The following is a 16,879-nucleotide window of genomic DNA, read 5'->3' as shown; positions in this document are numbered from 1 at the left end:
CTATAGAGGTGGGTTTAGTATTGAAGACCTGATTGCTAGCCCTGCATTCAGTTCCCTATAGCAACGGGTCCCAAACATTTTAATAGTGTGGGCTACATCTTGCTAGTGAGGCCTTCTCTCTGCTTTCTCAGATTAATAAGGGGTTGCCGGCTATGGAAGAAGTCCCTTTCACTCTTCCCAACAGCCAGCCATTTTTTAGCCACTCTCCAACCTGAGCAGCTGAGAGGGCCTCTTTTCCTAGGCAGGGTCCTTGCTCTGGCCTCCTTTCCTGTAACAAGGCCCACTCTAGTTCTCTCTCCCTCTGTGCCCCATGGCCTAGCTTTCCTTGAAGCATCTCATGGTTTACTGCCAGCATCTCCTTTCCTAGATGTCTGGCTCAGTGGCTCTCAGTGGAGGTTGTGGCAGCTGCTGATGTAGTCTGGTGACTGCTGCCACTAGTGGTTGGTGCATACTCAGTGGGCCAAATTCAGGCCACAAGTTGGATCAGTAAACCAAAATTCTGACTTCAGTGTGACAGAAACCACTTACAGGCCAGTATTTGGCCCCGCAGGACCTGAAGTTTACTTTGTTAAAGTTCCCTCACAACTAGAAAGCATAGAAATGGCATTTCAAGAATATATACACCTAATGACCAAACAGTTGGCACATTGCTCAGAGACAGGATGGTTCCCTGAAAATCTGGAAAATGCAACACAGTTCAAAGACAGTTCCTGAATTTGAACTCTCCACAGCTTTTGATTGTTTCCATTTGCTAAATTATTGTAATGAACACTGGCCTATTCTTCTGGTTCTGTGATCTATTTGACTGACAGTCCTGGCCCTGGCCAGCAACCTGAGCAGCTGGGCTGTGTGTTGCAATGTTCTGGGCTGGAGGACAGGAGGCCTTCCTCTACAAGCAGCGGAGCTTAGAGGAGCCAGTCCAGCCTCACAGCTAGAGTAGCCTCCTTGTGATTTGTGTCCTCCTCCTCAAACTGGAGGGGTGAACAGAACCAGTAGCTTCTGCTTTCCACATACCACATAGCAGAACTGCACCTGTTCAGATGCAAGACTTCTCTGTGATTGAGGGGCAAGATTGGCCCTAAATGCTTTCCAAATGCTACAATTTTGGGTAAATATAGTCAATTTGAAAGGGTTATATAGTGAGATTATTGGAGGAATCATTAGAAATAGAGTTTAATCATTGATTGGCACTGCTGTAAATTATGGAGTTTTAATAACATTAGCCCATTTACTTTTATCCAGCTGTTATGGCACATTTTATACATTCTAAAACAAAGTGGTTATATGTGAACACTTTCCCATAGATATGCAGTGAGCGAAAAAAGTTTGGTTCTGGAATGCTCAGTGTCTGGTTCGCTTATAAAGTCAGCTATAAATCTAACAGAGTGGGAAGAATTAAAACTACTATACCACATTTTTTGTTTTGAATTGCATTGTTTAAATTAGCACAACCCTTAAAGTAATCCTAGATCAGATGCTGTACAGCTTTCAAGTCTTAAAACAAAACTAGAATTACTCTGAGTATATGATGCTGTAGCATTGTGTCAGCATTTCAGTAATACTCAGCGTTATTGTATATTTAATAACTTGGCCTTAATTTTAATCCAGAACAATTGTTTTACTTTACAAAGTTTTTGCCCAGTTGTGCAAGAGTTGTAATAATAAAACTATGACTTTGAAGTTGTCTTTGTAAGTCCTGTTTTCACACTGTGCCACTTAAGGATGCCCAGATTTGAAAACTCCGCTTCCCACCTGCTCCAGTCATAGAAGGTTGAGGTTTAAATGTATGTTTTTAGTTAATATCACCCCTTTCGTTTTCTGTATGTGGAAAATAGACATACAATATCCCAGAAAGGTGAACACACACAAAATGCACTATGGAAAAACCTGTAAATCTCAACTCAGTCCATGTGGATCTCTCTCTAGGGCTAAACTACAGCTAAAAAGAAAAGTGCTTTTTTTTTATATATACACATATACTGAAAAAATATGTAAATATCTTCCTCCACTGCTGATGAATTCACTCTCCACCCTATTGAGTGAGCCTTTAACATAATGCAGATTCCAGACCAAATTCAATTCCTGGTGTAACATTGAATTCAATGGCATTGCTCCAGGAATTAATCTGACCCTTCATCTCTGTACAAATGAAAGGCTGGTAGCCAATTATTTCAGAGGTATGTGGTACAATATGCTTTTGGATTGTAGACAGCTAATCTTCTTTATGCTTTGCTGACTGAAGCCTGTATAGGTTTTATATGAAGTGTCTTCACTTTCTGTATTTTGTTATGGGCCCACTTCAACGCCCAGTAAAATCAATGGAAAGGCTCCCAATTTCTCCAACAGGCTTGGATCAGAGCCTATATGAATACAGTAGCTGCTCCAGTTCTATTGGGTCTTTTAGTTGAAACAAGGAAAATAAACAGTTTAACTTAAAGTTCTTTATGCGTAATAACATCCAAGACCATGTTGGATTGCGCAGTATATTAAAGATATAAATGACATGAATGTAAACTTCTGTAACTAGGCTGGACAAAACACCTGAAAACACATGGTAGGGAACAGTCCTGAACTGGCAAGAAGGTAGATATGGAAAAGAATTATTAAATATCTAGTCTAATTCTTTTCCGCTATATTTTTTTAATCTTAGTATTGATTTTGGACTATAGCTGCCGAGCAGTGGTATTGAAATGAGAAAGTATATCATGTTTGCTTTTAGTTTACATAACTTTGTTGATTCCAGTTATGAAATCACAGATGTCAAACCATTTTGTGTTTAAGTGCCAGGCCAGAAAAGTAATCCCATAGAAATAGCTATAGCTTGTCAAATCCACTTTTAGGGTGGCTGAATGGGTGAACTTTAGCATGTAGCTTGGAGGTTCCATAATTTGTGGGTAGTTTTTAAAATAGTTTAAATTATTGTCTAGTTAACATTTCAAGGGAGTGTTATTTTTTCTTATTATAGAACCTAGAGACCCCAACCAAAATTGAGGGTCCATTGTGCTACGTGCTATAGCAACACATGGTGAGAGAGAGTCCCTGCCCTAATGAGCTTACAAAAGATGGGAGAAGAGTAGTGTAGTTATTTCCATTTTAGAGATTAAGTGATTTGTCCAAGTCACATGGGAAACCTCTGGCAGAGCTAGGAATTGAACCCAAGTTGACTGAGTTCTGCACAGCTTTTAGCGACAGGGCTGTGTCAGGCAGTGTAAACTTTTGCGGACAAAATACTTCCACCCCCTAGCGGGGTTTGTGTTGTCAACAGGAGAGCACTCCTGCTGACACCGAGCTGTATGCGCTGCCACTTGCCGCAGCAAAATTTATTTTTGGGGGGGAGAGGGCAGGCTTTTTTTGGCTCCTGTGAACGACAAAGGTTTTGTCGTTCAATTGGCAGTGTAGACAAAGCCTCTAATGTTTAAAGAGCTAATTGTTCTGCTGCTAGGGTGACCAGATGTCCTGCTTTTATAGGCATAGTCCTGATTTTTGGGTCTTTTTCTTATATAGCTTCTGTTACCCCCCATCCCGTCCCAATTTTTCACAGTTGCTGTCTGGTCACCCTATCTGCTGCCCATGCCCGTGGAAATCTATTTATAGAATATTTCCGGAAAGGAGGCAGCAAACATTGGGTTTACTCTTTTCCCTAACATTGTAACAGTACAATGAAACAGACAGAGGCAGTCTCCTTTGCAAAACTGGGGCATGCATTTCTATCAGTGTAGATGTTAAGAGGCTTATTAAAAGAGCACAGCAGCTGACAAGTGAATCTTTAATCCTTTGAAAATCCCTTTATATTTACGATCAGTGTAAAGCCATAAATGTAAAAAAAACCCAAAAAAACAAAAAAAACAACCTTTTACTCATCACTTTGATGTATGTTTCAAGACCAGGCATCGTACTCTTCGGGTAATGATGATCACAAAGCTTTTTCTTGAGATTTTCAATATAAATTCAAAAAAAGCCCTCCAAATTTGGGAATCAAATGCTGTGTATTGTTTATTATGTACAGTGGTGTCATTGTTAGTAAGTGGCCTGTAGCTCTAGGGGCCTGTGTGTTTTACAACTGCATACTGGGCCAAAATCTGCTCTTAACTACTTCCAACTCCATTAAAATGGCTAGAAGGAGAGGAAAGGGGGTGGGGGGATTACAGGCAGGTAACAATGTAGAACTTGGCCTAGTCAGGAGATCAGTAAAGGGTTAATCTTTTCCATTAGTTCAGAGAGAGACTTCTTACTTCTGTCTCTTTTTTCCCAAAAGATCACAATGCATGTGAGTTTTTTGTCATGTTGAAATGACTAAACACAGGCTTAACTTCCCTTTTCCCATAATGTTTAAAAAACAAAACAAAAAAAACCAACACCCAACACAAAATGAACTCCCGCCCTCCCTATCTATAGAGCTATACTTCGCAATAACAAAGGTACAGGATTTATTTATTCCTTAAGCCAATGGAAAGCAACTCATCTGGAATTGCTGAAGAAACAGACCACTGCAATATATTTGTTAGCAGCTTTAGGTGTGTGTGGGTATGTCTACACTGCAGTTGGGAGCGGCTTCCCAACTCGAGTAGACAAACACACACTGGCTCTGCTGGAGTTAGCACACTAAAAAATGGCAATGTTGCTGGGAGCAGCATGGGCAGTGGCTCAGGCTAGCAATCTGAGCGTGTAGCTTTTAGCACTCTAGTTCGAGCAGAGTGAAGCTCATGTTTATATCTACTCAAGGTAGGAAGCATGCTCCCAGCTGCAGTGAAGACTGTACTCACTATGTGTGTGTTTTTGTATTTAGCCAGATGTTATAACTAAAGTTAATTGCCAATCAGCTAGCTCAAGCTAACTAACATGTCTATAAATTCTAGTGTAGACACTCAACAAGTCTTTGGTCTTGGAGACTGAGGGCTTGTCTACATCACAAAGTTGCAGCGCTGGTGAGGGGGTTACAGCGCTGCAACTTAGGAGGTGTACACATCTGCAGGGCATCACCAGCGCTGCAACTCCCTGTTTGCAGCGCTGGCCGTACTCCCGTTTTGTCTCGGGTGTAGAGGATCCAGCGCTGGTAATCAAGTGTAGACACTTACCAGCGCTTTTCTTGACCTCCGTGGAATAAGCAGGTATCCCAGCATACCTGAGGAAGCCTCTGGTAATCAAGCAGGTCTCCTTCCCCGGTTTGATCTCGCGTTCCCCGAACCCCCGAGCAAGCAGGTCTCCTTCCCTGCGGTTTGCTCTCGCGTTCCCCGAACCCCCGTGCAAGCAGGTCTCCTTCCCTGCGGTTTGCAGGGGGGTTCGGGGAACGCGAGAGCAAACCGCAGCGAAGCTGGTCTCCTTCCCCGGTTTGCTCTCGCATTCCCCGAACCCCCGAGCAAGCAGGTCTCCTTCCCTGCGGTTTGCAGGGGGGTTCGGGGAACGCGAGAGCAAACCGCGGCGAAGCTGGTCTCCTTCCCCGGTTTGCTCTCGCGTTCCCCGAACCCCCGAGCAAGCAGGTCTCCTTCCCTGCGGTTTGCAGGGGGGTTCGGGGAACGCGAGAGCAAACCGCGGCGAAGCTGGTCTCCTTCCCCGGTTTGCTCTCGCGTTCCCCGAACCCCCGAGCAAGCAGGTCTCCTTCCCTGCGGTTTGCAGGGTGGTTCGGGGAACGCGAGAGCAAACCGCGGCGAAGCTGGTCTCCTTCCCCGGTTTGCTCTCGCGTTCCCCGAACCCCCCTTGAAGCCGCCCAACAGCGCTGCAGTGTGGCCACATCTAACACCACTTGCAGCGCTGGTTGCTGTAAGTGTGGCCACTCTGCAGCGCTGGCCCTATACAGCTGTACTAATACAGCTGTAACAACCAGCGCTGCAAAATTGTAGATGTAGACACACCCAAAAACATTTGTCTTGGTTGCGATTCTTCATAGGCTCAGCCTCTGGTGAGCCACGACTATGAACAAACCCATCTGAGTGCCTATACAGAAATTATAGGCACCCAACCAAAAGCTCTAGTGTAGACAACAAGCTCTTGAGTGGAAGGGAAGGAACATGCACAGGTGAGACAGTATAGAAGAACACCTTAGTATGTAGTATATTATCAGGAGAATAAGCTGGTACTGATAACATGAAGTATATAATCGGGTGGGGAGGGGAAATCAGCTGGTATTGTTGGTTTTTGCCACCTAACTTCTGTGATTTTTTTTTTACGAATTACAAGGTGGCTTTACATTAAGAAACCTTTGGCAGACAGCATTTTACTATGCACTAAAATAGTTTTAAAACTGCTCTGCAATACAGTCTCGTTTACAGAAGTGACTTTGCTTGAGGTGGCAAGTAATGAGTGTATTAGAAGAGAAAGCTCCTATATCCCATTTAGTTACAGATGTAAACCCAACTCCCTTAGCCTGTTTATGTTTTTTTTTAATTAGAGAAAGTACAAGAGGAGAAAAGAACTGAAAGATTCATAACAACATAAAGAAAGTGTCAAATAAACAATAGCATTTCAGAGGATGAAATAACCTTTTGTTTTCCCCTATCTGATGAAAATCCCTTTACAAGAATAATTGACAGTATTTCAGTGGGTGGGAGGCTAACTGTAATGTTGGATCATTGAAACTGAATGACTTGTTTGTTTTCTGCTTTGAGAATTAGGGAGATCTGGGAAAACACCACAAAGAAACCACATGGCTAATTGCCATGATATCTGTTGTACTCAACTGCCCAGTTTTGCAGAGTAGCCAGACATTGAGCGGACCAGGTTCCCTAATTAAGAAGATGGTAGATTTGGAAATAGGTCTTGATGCTTTTATTCAACATCTGATAGATACAGTTTAAGAGAAACATACACATCACTCTATAGCTATTTCATCTTGATTTCTGATTAGCAGTGGAGGTGGATGGGGGGAGTTTTGTAGTTGAACAATTTTATTACAATCAGTCTCACATCAGCACACTGCAGAATTTATGGTTTGTAAAGTGGGTCTAGAACTGAAAAGACCTGTTTTGATTCGAAGCTTTTAAAAACAAGAGTTTGCTAATAAATACATTCTTCTGAGTTACAGGTCAGGGGATTCTTGAAGTGTTCGTATATGGTTGTGTTTTGAACAATAGCCTCCTATGATTACTGCATACTGTACTTTTATCATAAACTCGAGGCAACTTCCTAATAGCCCTTAATGAGGACACCATTAAAAAGGAGAAACAAACCTAGAATGAAATCTAAAGGGTAAAAAGCTTTGTCCGTGATCAACCAAACTTTACTAAAGTACAGTTTCCTGTTATTCTTGATGGCACTTTAAGCCAGTCCAGGGAAAACCACTAGGACACCTTCTCTCTTTGTAGTGTACTTGGTAATAAGATTCTGAAATGGTAGAAGTTTTAAAACATTTTAAAGCTGTTGAACAAAGTCATCTTCTGAAAGACGATCAACCCTCCCTAAATGTCATGCAAGGACAGACCCAGTTCCATCATTAGTAATATTTTGCACTTCTAGTGCACTTTCCAGCTGGGTGCTTCGAACCACTTTAAAGATGTTGACTAAGTCTCAAAATCCCTTTGTGAAATAATATTTTAGAGACTGGGAAAATAAGTGACTAGACTTCAGACCTCCCAACTCCCAGGCTTAAGCCACTACATGACATTCCTGTGGGGGGAGGGGGGAAGTGGATAACAATGTCTCCACCTTGCAACACTTTTGGTCCTGTTGTACAACATTGCATTGGTTTTCTGGCCTCTGAAATGCAAGCCCAGATAATAAGTAAATTTGCAAAGAAACTGAGTGGTGGTGCAGGTTTTTGGCAGGAGGAGCTGAGGATTATAAATAGTAATGCCAGAAAGGACCGGGCAGGGCGAGAGCATATTTTTCCCTCCCAGTACAATTCCCATTATTAATAAGAAGCATGTGCAGCAAGGCAGGGTATACGTTTACATTTTCTTGAGACCTGCACAACCCCCAAGTCAGTTTTAAAAGAATATCTGAATTAAATGCTCAGGAAATCTAGATTAAATGGTACCTATCCTTTTCTGTATGCATGTAATGAAGCATTAGCTCTTTTTAAGATGATTTTGTAGAGGAGAAACTACAACTCCAGAGACTAATGCACTCCTAGGCTGACTAGTTTGAAGGTCTGTTCTAGTATTATGAAATGGATTTACTCATGCTGTTGTAAGGTTGTATTTGGCATGAAATGGCAACCTGTATAATTTACAGTATCTTTGAAAAGAAATAAGAATAATTTTTTCAGTGTTGAACACCTGCTCAGGCCTCTATGCATTCGGCAGTGCCAATTTGTTTCATTCCATCTCTAATATTTTTGACAATCAGTGTTTTTGTTTGTTTTTTTTTGTTTTTAACCATTTCTTTGTCATGTGTCCTTCGGAGTGAAATATTATCCATGCATCTGTCCAGACTGGGTTGGCAAAATTCTCTGCTATGGCAAGTGTGCAAAACTTTAAGTCAGTTAACTTGTGCCCATTTATCCCAGCAGAGAATTTGGTCCTAGATTTCCATGTCCTCTAATCTTTTCCTCCAAAATTGCCCTATATCAGATGGGTCAAAACTGGAATTGGTTGGGAATTTTTTTTGTCAAAATGGTGTTTTGTTGAAAAATGCTGATTTGTTTAAACCAAAACTTTTTGTGAATATCTTGACTGGAAATTTTGGCGGGGCGGGGGAGAAAACCCCACAAAAAACACTGACATTTCAAAATGAAAAAATTGCAGTTCAAAGTGACTTATTTTAAATTTAAGTTTATTGGAATAAAAAAAATTGGTCAAAATTCAAACCAGAAAATTGAAATTATCAAAACAAAATATGTTTGACTGAACTGATTTTTTACTTTTTTCCCCCTCAAATTTTCACGAATTTGATTCAGGATGGGATTTTTTTTTTTTTAATATAGATCTCAAATTTTCACGAGGTGGAAAAATAGTGTCCCACTCAGTTCCTAACAGAACTGCTCATCTTCATCTGATAGGGCCTATACTGCTGTCAGTTAAGGGAGACTGTCTTTGAGGTCATGGGGTAGCAGGAAGTTCTATCCCTGTTGTCACAACTCTGCTGCTCACTATAGTATTGCATTGAGTGGGTGAGTGTGTAGCTCAGAGTGGCTGGGGATTTGTTAAAGTTTGTTATGATCTTAGTTTTGTATGCATGTGAATATGTTGGGTGAAATCCTGACCCTATTCATACCAATCGGAGTTTCGCCATTGACATTTGTGGGGCCAGGATTTCATCTGTTGTTGATAAGCCAGCAATGGCTCCACTGCAGATATAGAAGTAAGTGCAAAGATTCTGAATTGAAGGAACTGGTAATCTGGTTTATGCACGTCATGTAAACCTTATATAGCATCACTGGGCTCTGTGGCAGGTCTCCATCAAACCCACATCAAAGAGTCAGAGCATTTTTTATTCTAGCATGGATAGATTACAGGAATGATAGACTTGAATGAATGCATCTGGACCCCAGATTCAAGGTGTTTTTACTGGCCCTAATTATAAGTCAGTTGTCTGGAGAAACTGCTTACTGTGGAAATGCCGTGCCTTGTCGTTTAGACACTTGTGTGTGTGTGAGAAGGCTGTGTTGAACTTATGCATAACACTTCTGTCTCTTCTCCCTCCCCCTCTTTATTATAGGTTTGAGTGTAGCTTTGAACATCCATAAAAAGCTCTCCAGGCAGATTAGGGGCATGGACAGATTTTAAACAGAGCCTTAATGCATGGACGCAAAAGGACAAATATACCAGTGGGAACACTAATGCAAATACTCTGCCTTTGGATCAAAATATATTAAACATTTGCTTAGGAATAAAGAGTTCTTTTTAAGTAACTATATTAACATTGAAGACTTTTAAATTCATTTTCTTAGGAGAAGAAACACTTTTTAAAAGTGATGTTGTAGCCAAAAAAGGGATACCTACGTTACTAACCCTATTTTTATTATTCATACAACAGTATCAGGTAGCAGTTCTGCAAAGGAGAATCTGTATTAATTGTTCTTCTCTTCTGAAAATTGGACAATTGCAATTTACTTCAGATACATGTTTAGCATCTTTCATGTACAGTTGTCTGAATATTATTCTGAGAGCAGTAAGAATGGCTTTGATTTGAGTGAGCTGCTATTTTCATTTTAAATATATTTTTAGTTAGACCATTTTAGTGAGTAGGATATTTTGTTACTGATTTCAAGAAGACCATATAGTAAAAAATATAAAATCTAGTTTATTGCATGAAAAAGCAATATTACATATATTGGGCTATATGTAAGTAGCTCATGTAAGTAGGTGGAGCTCCACTGGAGTGGAGTTGGCTAATTATGACTCATGTTTTGGACCGGTCACTGTTGCTCTGTATAATCAGAACACACAGTAATATCACAGGCAAGACTGTTTTAAACATTGATTAAGTTGCTACTTAGCATTAGTGTGTGCCTGTTAAGGGTTGTTGCAGTTTAAAAAACGGTAAGCATTTAAAATATGAAAATGAGCAGTTAAATCCATATTCAAAATTACCTCACGTTTCATAGAGTTGCTGAAATAAGTGTGCAAGTGTAAGTGATCACACTGGCCATTTACAAAACCTTAAGTGTGACCTCATGTCCCTATCCTACCTCTGCCTATAAACTGGAAACACTGACTGCCATCTTTTCCACACCACATACATTTCTGTGTGGGTCATAAACTATCACCCACTCACAACATACAGCCCACAGACCAGTGATTCCAGTGTCTTTCATGTTTATTAGTATTTTACATTTATGTGGCAGTAGCACCTAAAAGCCCCAACCCCATTTTTTTCAGTGTTGTACAAATGCATAAGAAATGACAGTCCCTACCTCAGAGGTTACAATCAAAGAAAGTCTGACTCTCCCCATCTCAACTTCCCACTCCAGTCAAGATGCCACAATGTACAACTGTGTAGTCTCCATGTGCAGTGCAGTAATGCTACCGTTTCCCCTCCACAATTCAACGGTGATGCAAAAAAGCCAGTATTACTTGGAGTAATCACTCAGTCCTACCTTCTCCGGTCTGTCAACTTCTTGCTTCTTTTGTCCCTTCCTTGCCTCTGACCAGGGTCAGCTTCTTTCATCAAGCCCTTCTCTGCAGTCTTCAACCAATCCATCCACTGCCTCATCCTCAGCCCCCCTTTGCCTACAAGCATCTTAAGCAATGTCTAGACCTGATGCCTCTACTTTTGCTCCTTAAACACTTCCTTGGATCCCATGCAATTTCGCTTGTCCCCTCTCGGCCCTACTGAAACAGTTTTTAATAAGGTCAGTAATGTGCTCTTTCCGCTGGTCAGTTCTAAGAGCTTGTTCAGTGCAATCTGCCATTGACTGGACAGTGAATCACTCCCACTGTGCATCTTTTACATTATATTAGCAAGTCTCCTTATAGCTTGATATGTAAGTGTGATCTATAGGATAGTATAATTATGTAATACAGAAGGCTTTGGGATTCTTTCAGATGTTTTATCTAACCTTATATTTTTTTTCCAGTAATGTCCATGGTGAAACCACACTCTGCAGTTTTGTGACTTGGATTTAAAACTTACAGGGATCAGATCCCTCTGAAAAATCCTCCTGCTGTGTTAGGATTGACATAAATGGCAGGCCTGCAAGCTGTGTGTATTAATATGTGGAGATTAAGTTTATCTGACAGAAAGACCAGTTGGACTCAGAACAAAATAGTGCTTATTTAAGTGCTTAATATGCCTTGGTCCCTGGAGAGATCTCCACTGGTTATAATGAAGCTTTCCCCTGCTCAAGAACCTGGAGAGCTTTAAGATTTTTTGCTGTTTCTTTGGAGGTATTCTATTAAGGGGAAATGCCCATGGACAAGCAGTTTAAATATTGCATGTTTCTTTTAATAGAAGGAAAGATTAGTGCCTAGCTGTGCAGAATTCCTAAGTCTGGTTTACAGTTCAGAAAGTTATATTTTTTGCTGTTACTAACCTGGTGAGAGTACTGTCCTATGATTATTTAATTTTTATTTGTGATATACTCATGACTGTTTAAAAAGAGATGGCGATCTTCATTTGGATTTACACTGATTTGAAGTATTTAATTTATTGCGTTCAAAAAGAGATAAATTGATGGACACGAATAATATTTTAAAATCTCTCCACTAGGTGGCACCAACGTTCTGGAACTTGAAGAGTTCCTATTGCCACAGAAATCTGCAGATTCCTTTCTGTAGTTGAACATCAGCATTTCATCTTCAGAGACTGCTGTCTCAGGTAAATATTCACTTTCCTAAAGACAGTTCTACACTTACATAGATCACTGTTGGTATTTCCCTTTTAATGCTCCTGAAAACAGAATCTTTGTTTCCCTGTTCGGGGTTATAATCCACCATTTGGTGTTGTGGTAATGGCTGTGATGCAGTGGACATGATTTAGGTTTCGTGAAAGGAATAAGCCACTGGATCTGAATCTCTAAGCAACCAAGTTTGTTTTTTCTAATACAAGTTTCATTTAGTAATTTTAATTAAATAAGTTAAGGGAAGAATTATGAGAGAACATAAGCAAAGTTTTCTAAATAGAATGTTTTCTCAAGAGGTGTTGGCACCTCTTTAAAAGTTAGAAGTGATTAGAGAATGCTTCTTAGGTTTGTTTATTTTTTATTTGCTCCTGTCATGCACCCACTTGGAATTGATCCAATATTCAGAAAAAAAACTTATCAGGTCACATTTGTATTTCAAGAACCATAGAAGACAAGGGAAGGGCGAAGCTTTGGTCCTTTACAAACATAGCAGTGCTTTTGTATCTCCCACTCTCATAGGGAGGCACACACGATGCTGTTCTTAGCCCCACAGCTAGACCACTGAACTGAGTGAGGATGAAAAAGGCCACAAGATATGGCTCATTGTGCACATAAATGTATTGACTCCTATGTATTAACACAATGTAAGTGCAGCTTAAAACCATTGTTCAGTGCTAGACAAAAAATCATTTTTACACAAGCACATTCATGGGCTCCCAGATATGCAGAGTTAGAGGAAGGATCCCTTAACAATGTAGGATTTGAAAAGTCCATTACTGTATTGAATCCCTCCAATAACCAGAGAGAGAGAGGCATATAGTACCCTGCTAACTTACCCAGCCCTTGGCTTAGTCTTAACTTCAAGCTTCACCAGCTCCCACTCCATATGAAGTCACCAGTGTACAGTAGGCTGGAACATCATATGCCCTGCTGAACCAAGAGTCATAAGGCGGGGTGTGTTTTGCACGCAATTAAGTTTAGTATCATGAAGGATGATAGATCAACAGCTTGGGATGGGAGTCTTCCATTTAACTGCTGAACTATTACAGCCTGGGCGGTGACAATGCCTGCTATTCCACGTTGTCTGAGCAACATGCCTCCTATCTGGTCTGGGGCCTATTTGTAGCCATGAAAAGTATCTCTGTGTCTATCTGCTCAGTGTTGGGCCTCTCAACCGAGATTCCAACAGTTGCGGTGGCTCTTTGTAATGTGGATAGCACTTCACATGGATTAAGAGATCCACCAGCTGGGTGGGCATCACATGGGCAGCAAAGCAGTTGCTATGTTAAGGGACAGTGGTTAAAATTTTCCAAAGTGGCTTTGGCATTTAGTAGCTAGCTGTCATTGAAAAATCAATGGGACTTGCACATCTAAGCACCGATAAGTTTATGGAGGGGATGGTATGATGGGATAGCCTAATTTTGGCAATTAATTTGGCAACTGATCTTTGATTATCAGAAGGTAAGTAGGCTCAGTGGTCTGTGATGAGATGTTAAATGGGATGGGATCTGAATTACTACACAGAATTCTTTCCTGGGTGCTGGCTGGTGAGTCTTGCCCGCATGCTCATGGTTTAACTGATCACCATATTTGGGGTCAGGAAGGAATTTTCCTCCAGGGCAGATTGGTAGAGGCCCTGGAGTTTTTTCGCCTTCCTCTGCAGCATGGAGCACAGGTCACTTGCTGGAAGATTCTCTGCAGCTGGAGGTCTTCAAACCACAATTTGAGGACTTCAATAACTCGGACATAGGTTAGGGGTTTGTTACAGGAGTGGGTGGGTGAGATTCTGTGGCCTGCATTGTGCAGGAGGTCAGACTAGACGATCGTAATGGTCCCTTCTGACCTTAAAGTCTGTGAGTCTATTGCACTTTTGAAAAATTTTACCCACTTATAACCAACAGTGTTAACTTGCTGTTAAAACTCATTCAGTAGCATAATGTTGAAAACACGGGGAGCAAAACAGACTTCAGTAGTCTGGTGCCCATATGCAATGAGGTTTCCTGACGCATGTGATATCACCTGCATAGAGTATGAAGTCAGGATCTAAGAAAAAGCTACTCCATATGTTTACAGAGATCTTTCCTAGGGTAGTATTTGTGACCTTGCTTTAATGATGTGCTGAACAGACCCTTTGAGGCATCCAGCACATTACTGGAAAGTAGCCAGATTTAAAGTATAGGCAATTGAAGGATAGGTCAAATATTTAACCTTTTAAAAAAAAAAAGTGTGGGTTGAAGACAACTAAAGGATTAGAGGAAAAATTCACAATAGATCTCAGCTCCAAAATTCTGCTATCGTCCATTGACAACAGTTGAAGTTTGGCATATGTGTGGAAAGCAGACTAGACAACTAGAGACAGGGCCGGCGCAACCCATTAGGCGACCTAGGCGGTCGCCTAGGGTGCTAACATTGGGGGGGCGGCAGGACCTTCCGCCGCCTCTGTCAGGGGTGGCATTTCGGGGGCCGGACCTTCCTCTGCCTAGGGCAGCAAAAGAGCTGGCGGCGCGCCTGACTGGAGACTAACGCTGCAGATTTAAGAAGAGAATTGTGCTCTTGGAGTAGCTGCTTGCCTGTATCTGCAAAGGATCTATTCTTTTTCACAGTTCTGGTTTGTTTCCTTTATTTGTTTATTTAGAAGTAGCCTCTTGAGACAATTGCAGGTGTTGAACTAGGCTGGCCTGCATTTTGCTCTTCCATTAGCTTGCACCTTTTGTAATAAATAATCTGTCTGCTCCCTGCAATGCAAACTGGAGGGATATTCCTCTTCTGAAGCAGCTGTGCTGGGGAAACTGCTGATGAAGAACAAAATGGAAGCTACTGAGCAATCATTTGGAAACCTGGCTATTAAAAAAAAAAAAAAAAAGCCAGCTAATTAGAGCTTTGTGGAAGAGACAGCACTTTGTGCAAAACACCAGAAGGTAATCTCTCCAAATCTCATACACTTCCTCTAAAAAGCTATAATTAACCTCATAGTATTCACTTTATGAATTAAAATTTAATTAAATATTTTCTGTCCTTAATGAACATATATTTGCAGCCAGGAAAACCTACTGACAGCTGTATTTCCTAAGAGCAGCAATAACATTCAGGGGCCAGATACACTAAATGGAGACCCTCAGCCCTGCTCCAGCACATTGGGGGTAAAATTGGCTACTGAATAGCTGATCTTTTTTTATTTTTTAAGCCTATACCTGCTTCCATAGCTTGAAGGGCAGCACCAGCCTCCAACGGAAGCTTCCTATGAGTATGCCAAGTGGTATGGTCACCACCCATTTCTGCTATTTAAAGGTGGTGGATTTAATAAAGGCCTGATACACAGGAGTGGGTAAAAAAAAAAATTGATGGCATTGCCTATCTGCCCTCACATGCAGTGATACACAAGCCAGTAAAGAGCTGGCTTGTCTGGACCTCTTGAAATTCTGCAGGTCTGACTGGTGCTTAGGTCTCAGGAGGAATGAGAAGAGCACAGATTACAGGAATGTCTGTCTAAGGTATATCACTATAGTACTTGAGCACCACACCACCTTTAATGTATTTATCCTCATGACAACCTGGTGAGGTTGGAAAGTATTATCCCCATTTTACGGATTGAGTACTGAGGCATGAGTGGCTAAGGGACTTGCCCAAGGAAGTCTGTTACAGGGCACGAAATTGAACCCTGGTGTCTCAAGTCTCAGGCCAGCTCCCCAGCCACTGCTCTGTTCCTGCTGTCCATGAATTGTATGCTCCTTGAATTTGCCAACACACAAAGCAGTGCTGAGTACTTAGAGTGGTGATGTGGGAACCCCCACAAACCAATTGCCCCTCCACAAGGGGCCGAAAATGGCCTTTATGCCCCATACCTTTCCAAACAGAGATACACAAACAAGGCTTTCCTCAACCTCATAACAGTAAAGGGGGTAGGGTGGGGAACAGCAAGAGATGAGTGCTACATCCTGATTTTACATTTACAAAGTTTGCTTCATCATGATGCTGCAACCAAAATGGCAATGTTGAGTCACAGCTACACATAATCCTGTGTCGACATCATGAAACAAGCCTGAGCTCTTATGTTACATAGATTTCAATACAAATAAAGCTGATGGTACTAGAGTGCTGCAATTCTTTTGTGATGTAAGTAAACACTAGACAAAACTCAAAAGGTTCCTAAAGTTCTAGACGGGACAGATCCTTTAACTACTGCAGTGCTCCTGGGACTGTCCCTGTTTGTACCTATCATGCAGCATTATTTCCCTACCTCCTCCCCCTTTTTTAAAAAAAAAGATTTTTTTCCCATTCCCATGAGGAGGAGGAGAAAAAAAAAAGTAAAAAGTATTTTTTTTTTTCCAGAATCCAGCAGCCCCTCTGATTTTTAGAGAGAGCCATGTTCTTTCTGCTTTCTCTAAGGTTTGAACTTTACCTCCAGAAATACAAATATCGGGTCTAAATAGCAAAGCAATTATCTTACATAAGTGTTAGTCATTTGTACTAACCTGTGATTAAAAATTCGCATGTCTCAGCACTTGCTCTCATCTTTTTCTGAAATTACATTTTCCATTTCCTAGGCTTTGACCTCGGGCAATGGATTTTTGAAGCAATCATGTCTTGATAATTTATTAATGTTAAATATAAACATTGCAACTTTGAGAGAGTGCTTTGTTTAATAAATACCCAGCAATCAAA

At 41.1% G+C, this 16,879-nt stretch overlaps 1 protein-coding gene across 3 annotated transcripts in view; it reads left to right on the top strand.

Annotated features, from left to right (window-relative positions):
- The window catches only part of LOC127043746 (cytochrome c oxidase assembly factor 1 homolog), an 88,104-nt gene that overhangs the window by 18,351 nt on the left and 52,874 nt on the right, over window positions 1-16,879 (top strand). For 2 of the 3 annotated variants that reach the window (XM_050937843.1, XM_050937842.1), the window contains exon 1: window positions 12,770-12,861. The exons of the other annotated variant lie outside the window; for it this stretch is intronic. In XM_050937843.1, coding sequence (XP_050793800.1) covers window positions 12,813-12,861 — 49 coding nt within the window. In that variant the 5' untranslated portion in view covers window positions 12,770-12,812. Of the gene's footprint in view, window positions 1-12,769; window positions 12,862-16,879 lie in introns of those variants that run through there. 3 annotated transcript variants of the gene reach the window in all.

The sequence above is a fragment of the Gopherus flavomarginatus genome, chromosome 2 (assembly GCF_025201925.1).
Source record: "Gopherus flavomarginatus isolate rGopFla2 chromosome 2, rGopFla2.mat.asm, whole genome shotgun sequence".
In the NCBI taxonomy this organism is placed as follows: Eukaryota; Metazoa; Chordata; order Testudines; family Testudinidae; genus Gopherus; species Gopherus flavomarginatus.
The sequence above is the reverse complement of the archived record's forward strand: the minus strand, read 5'-3'. Positions and strand labels throughout refer to the sequence as shown.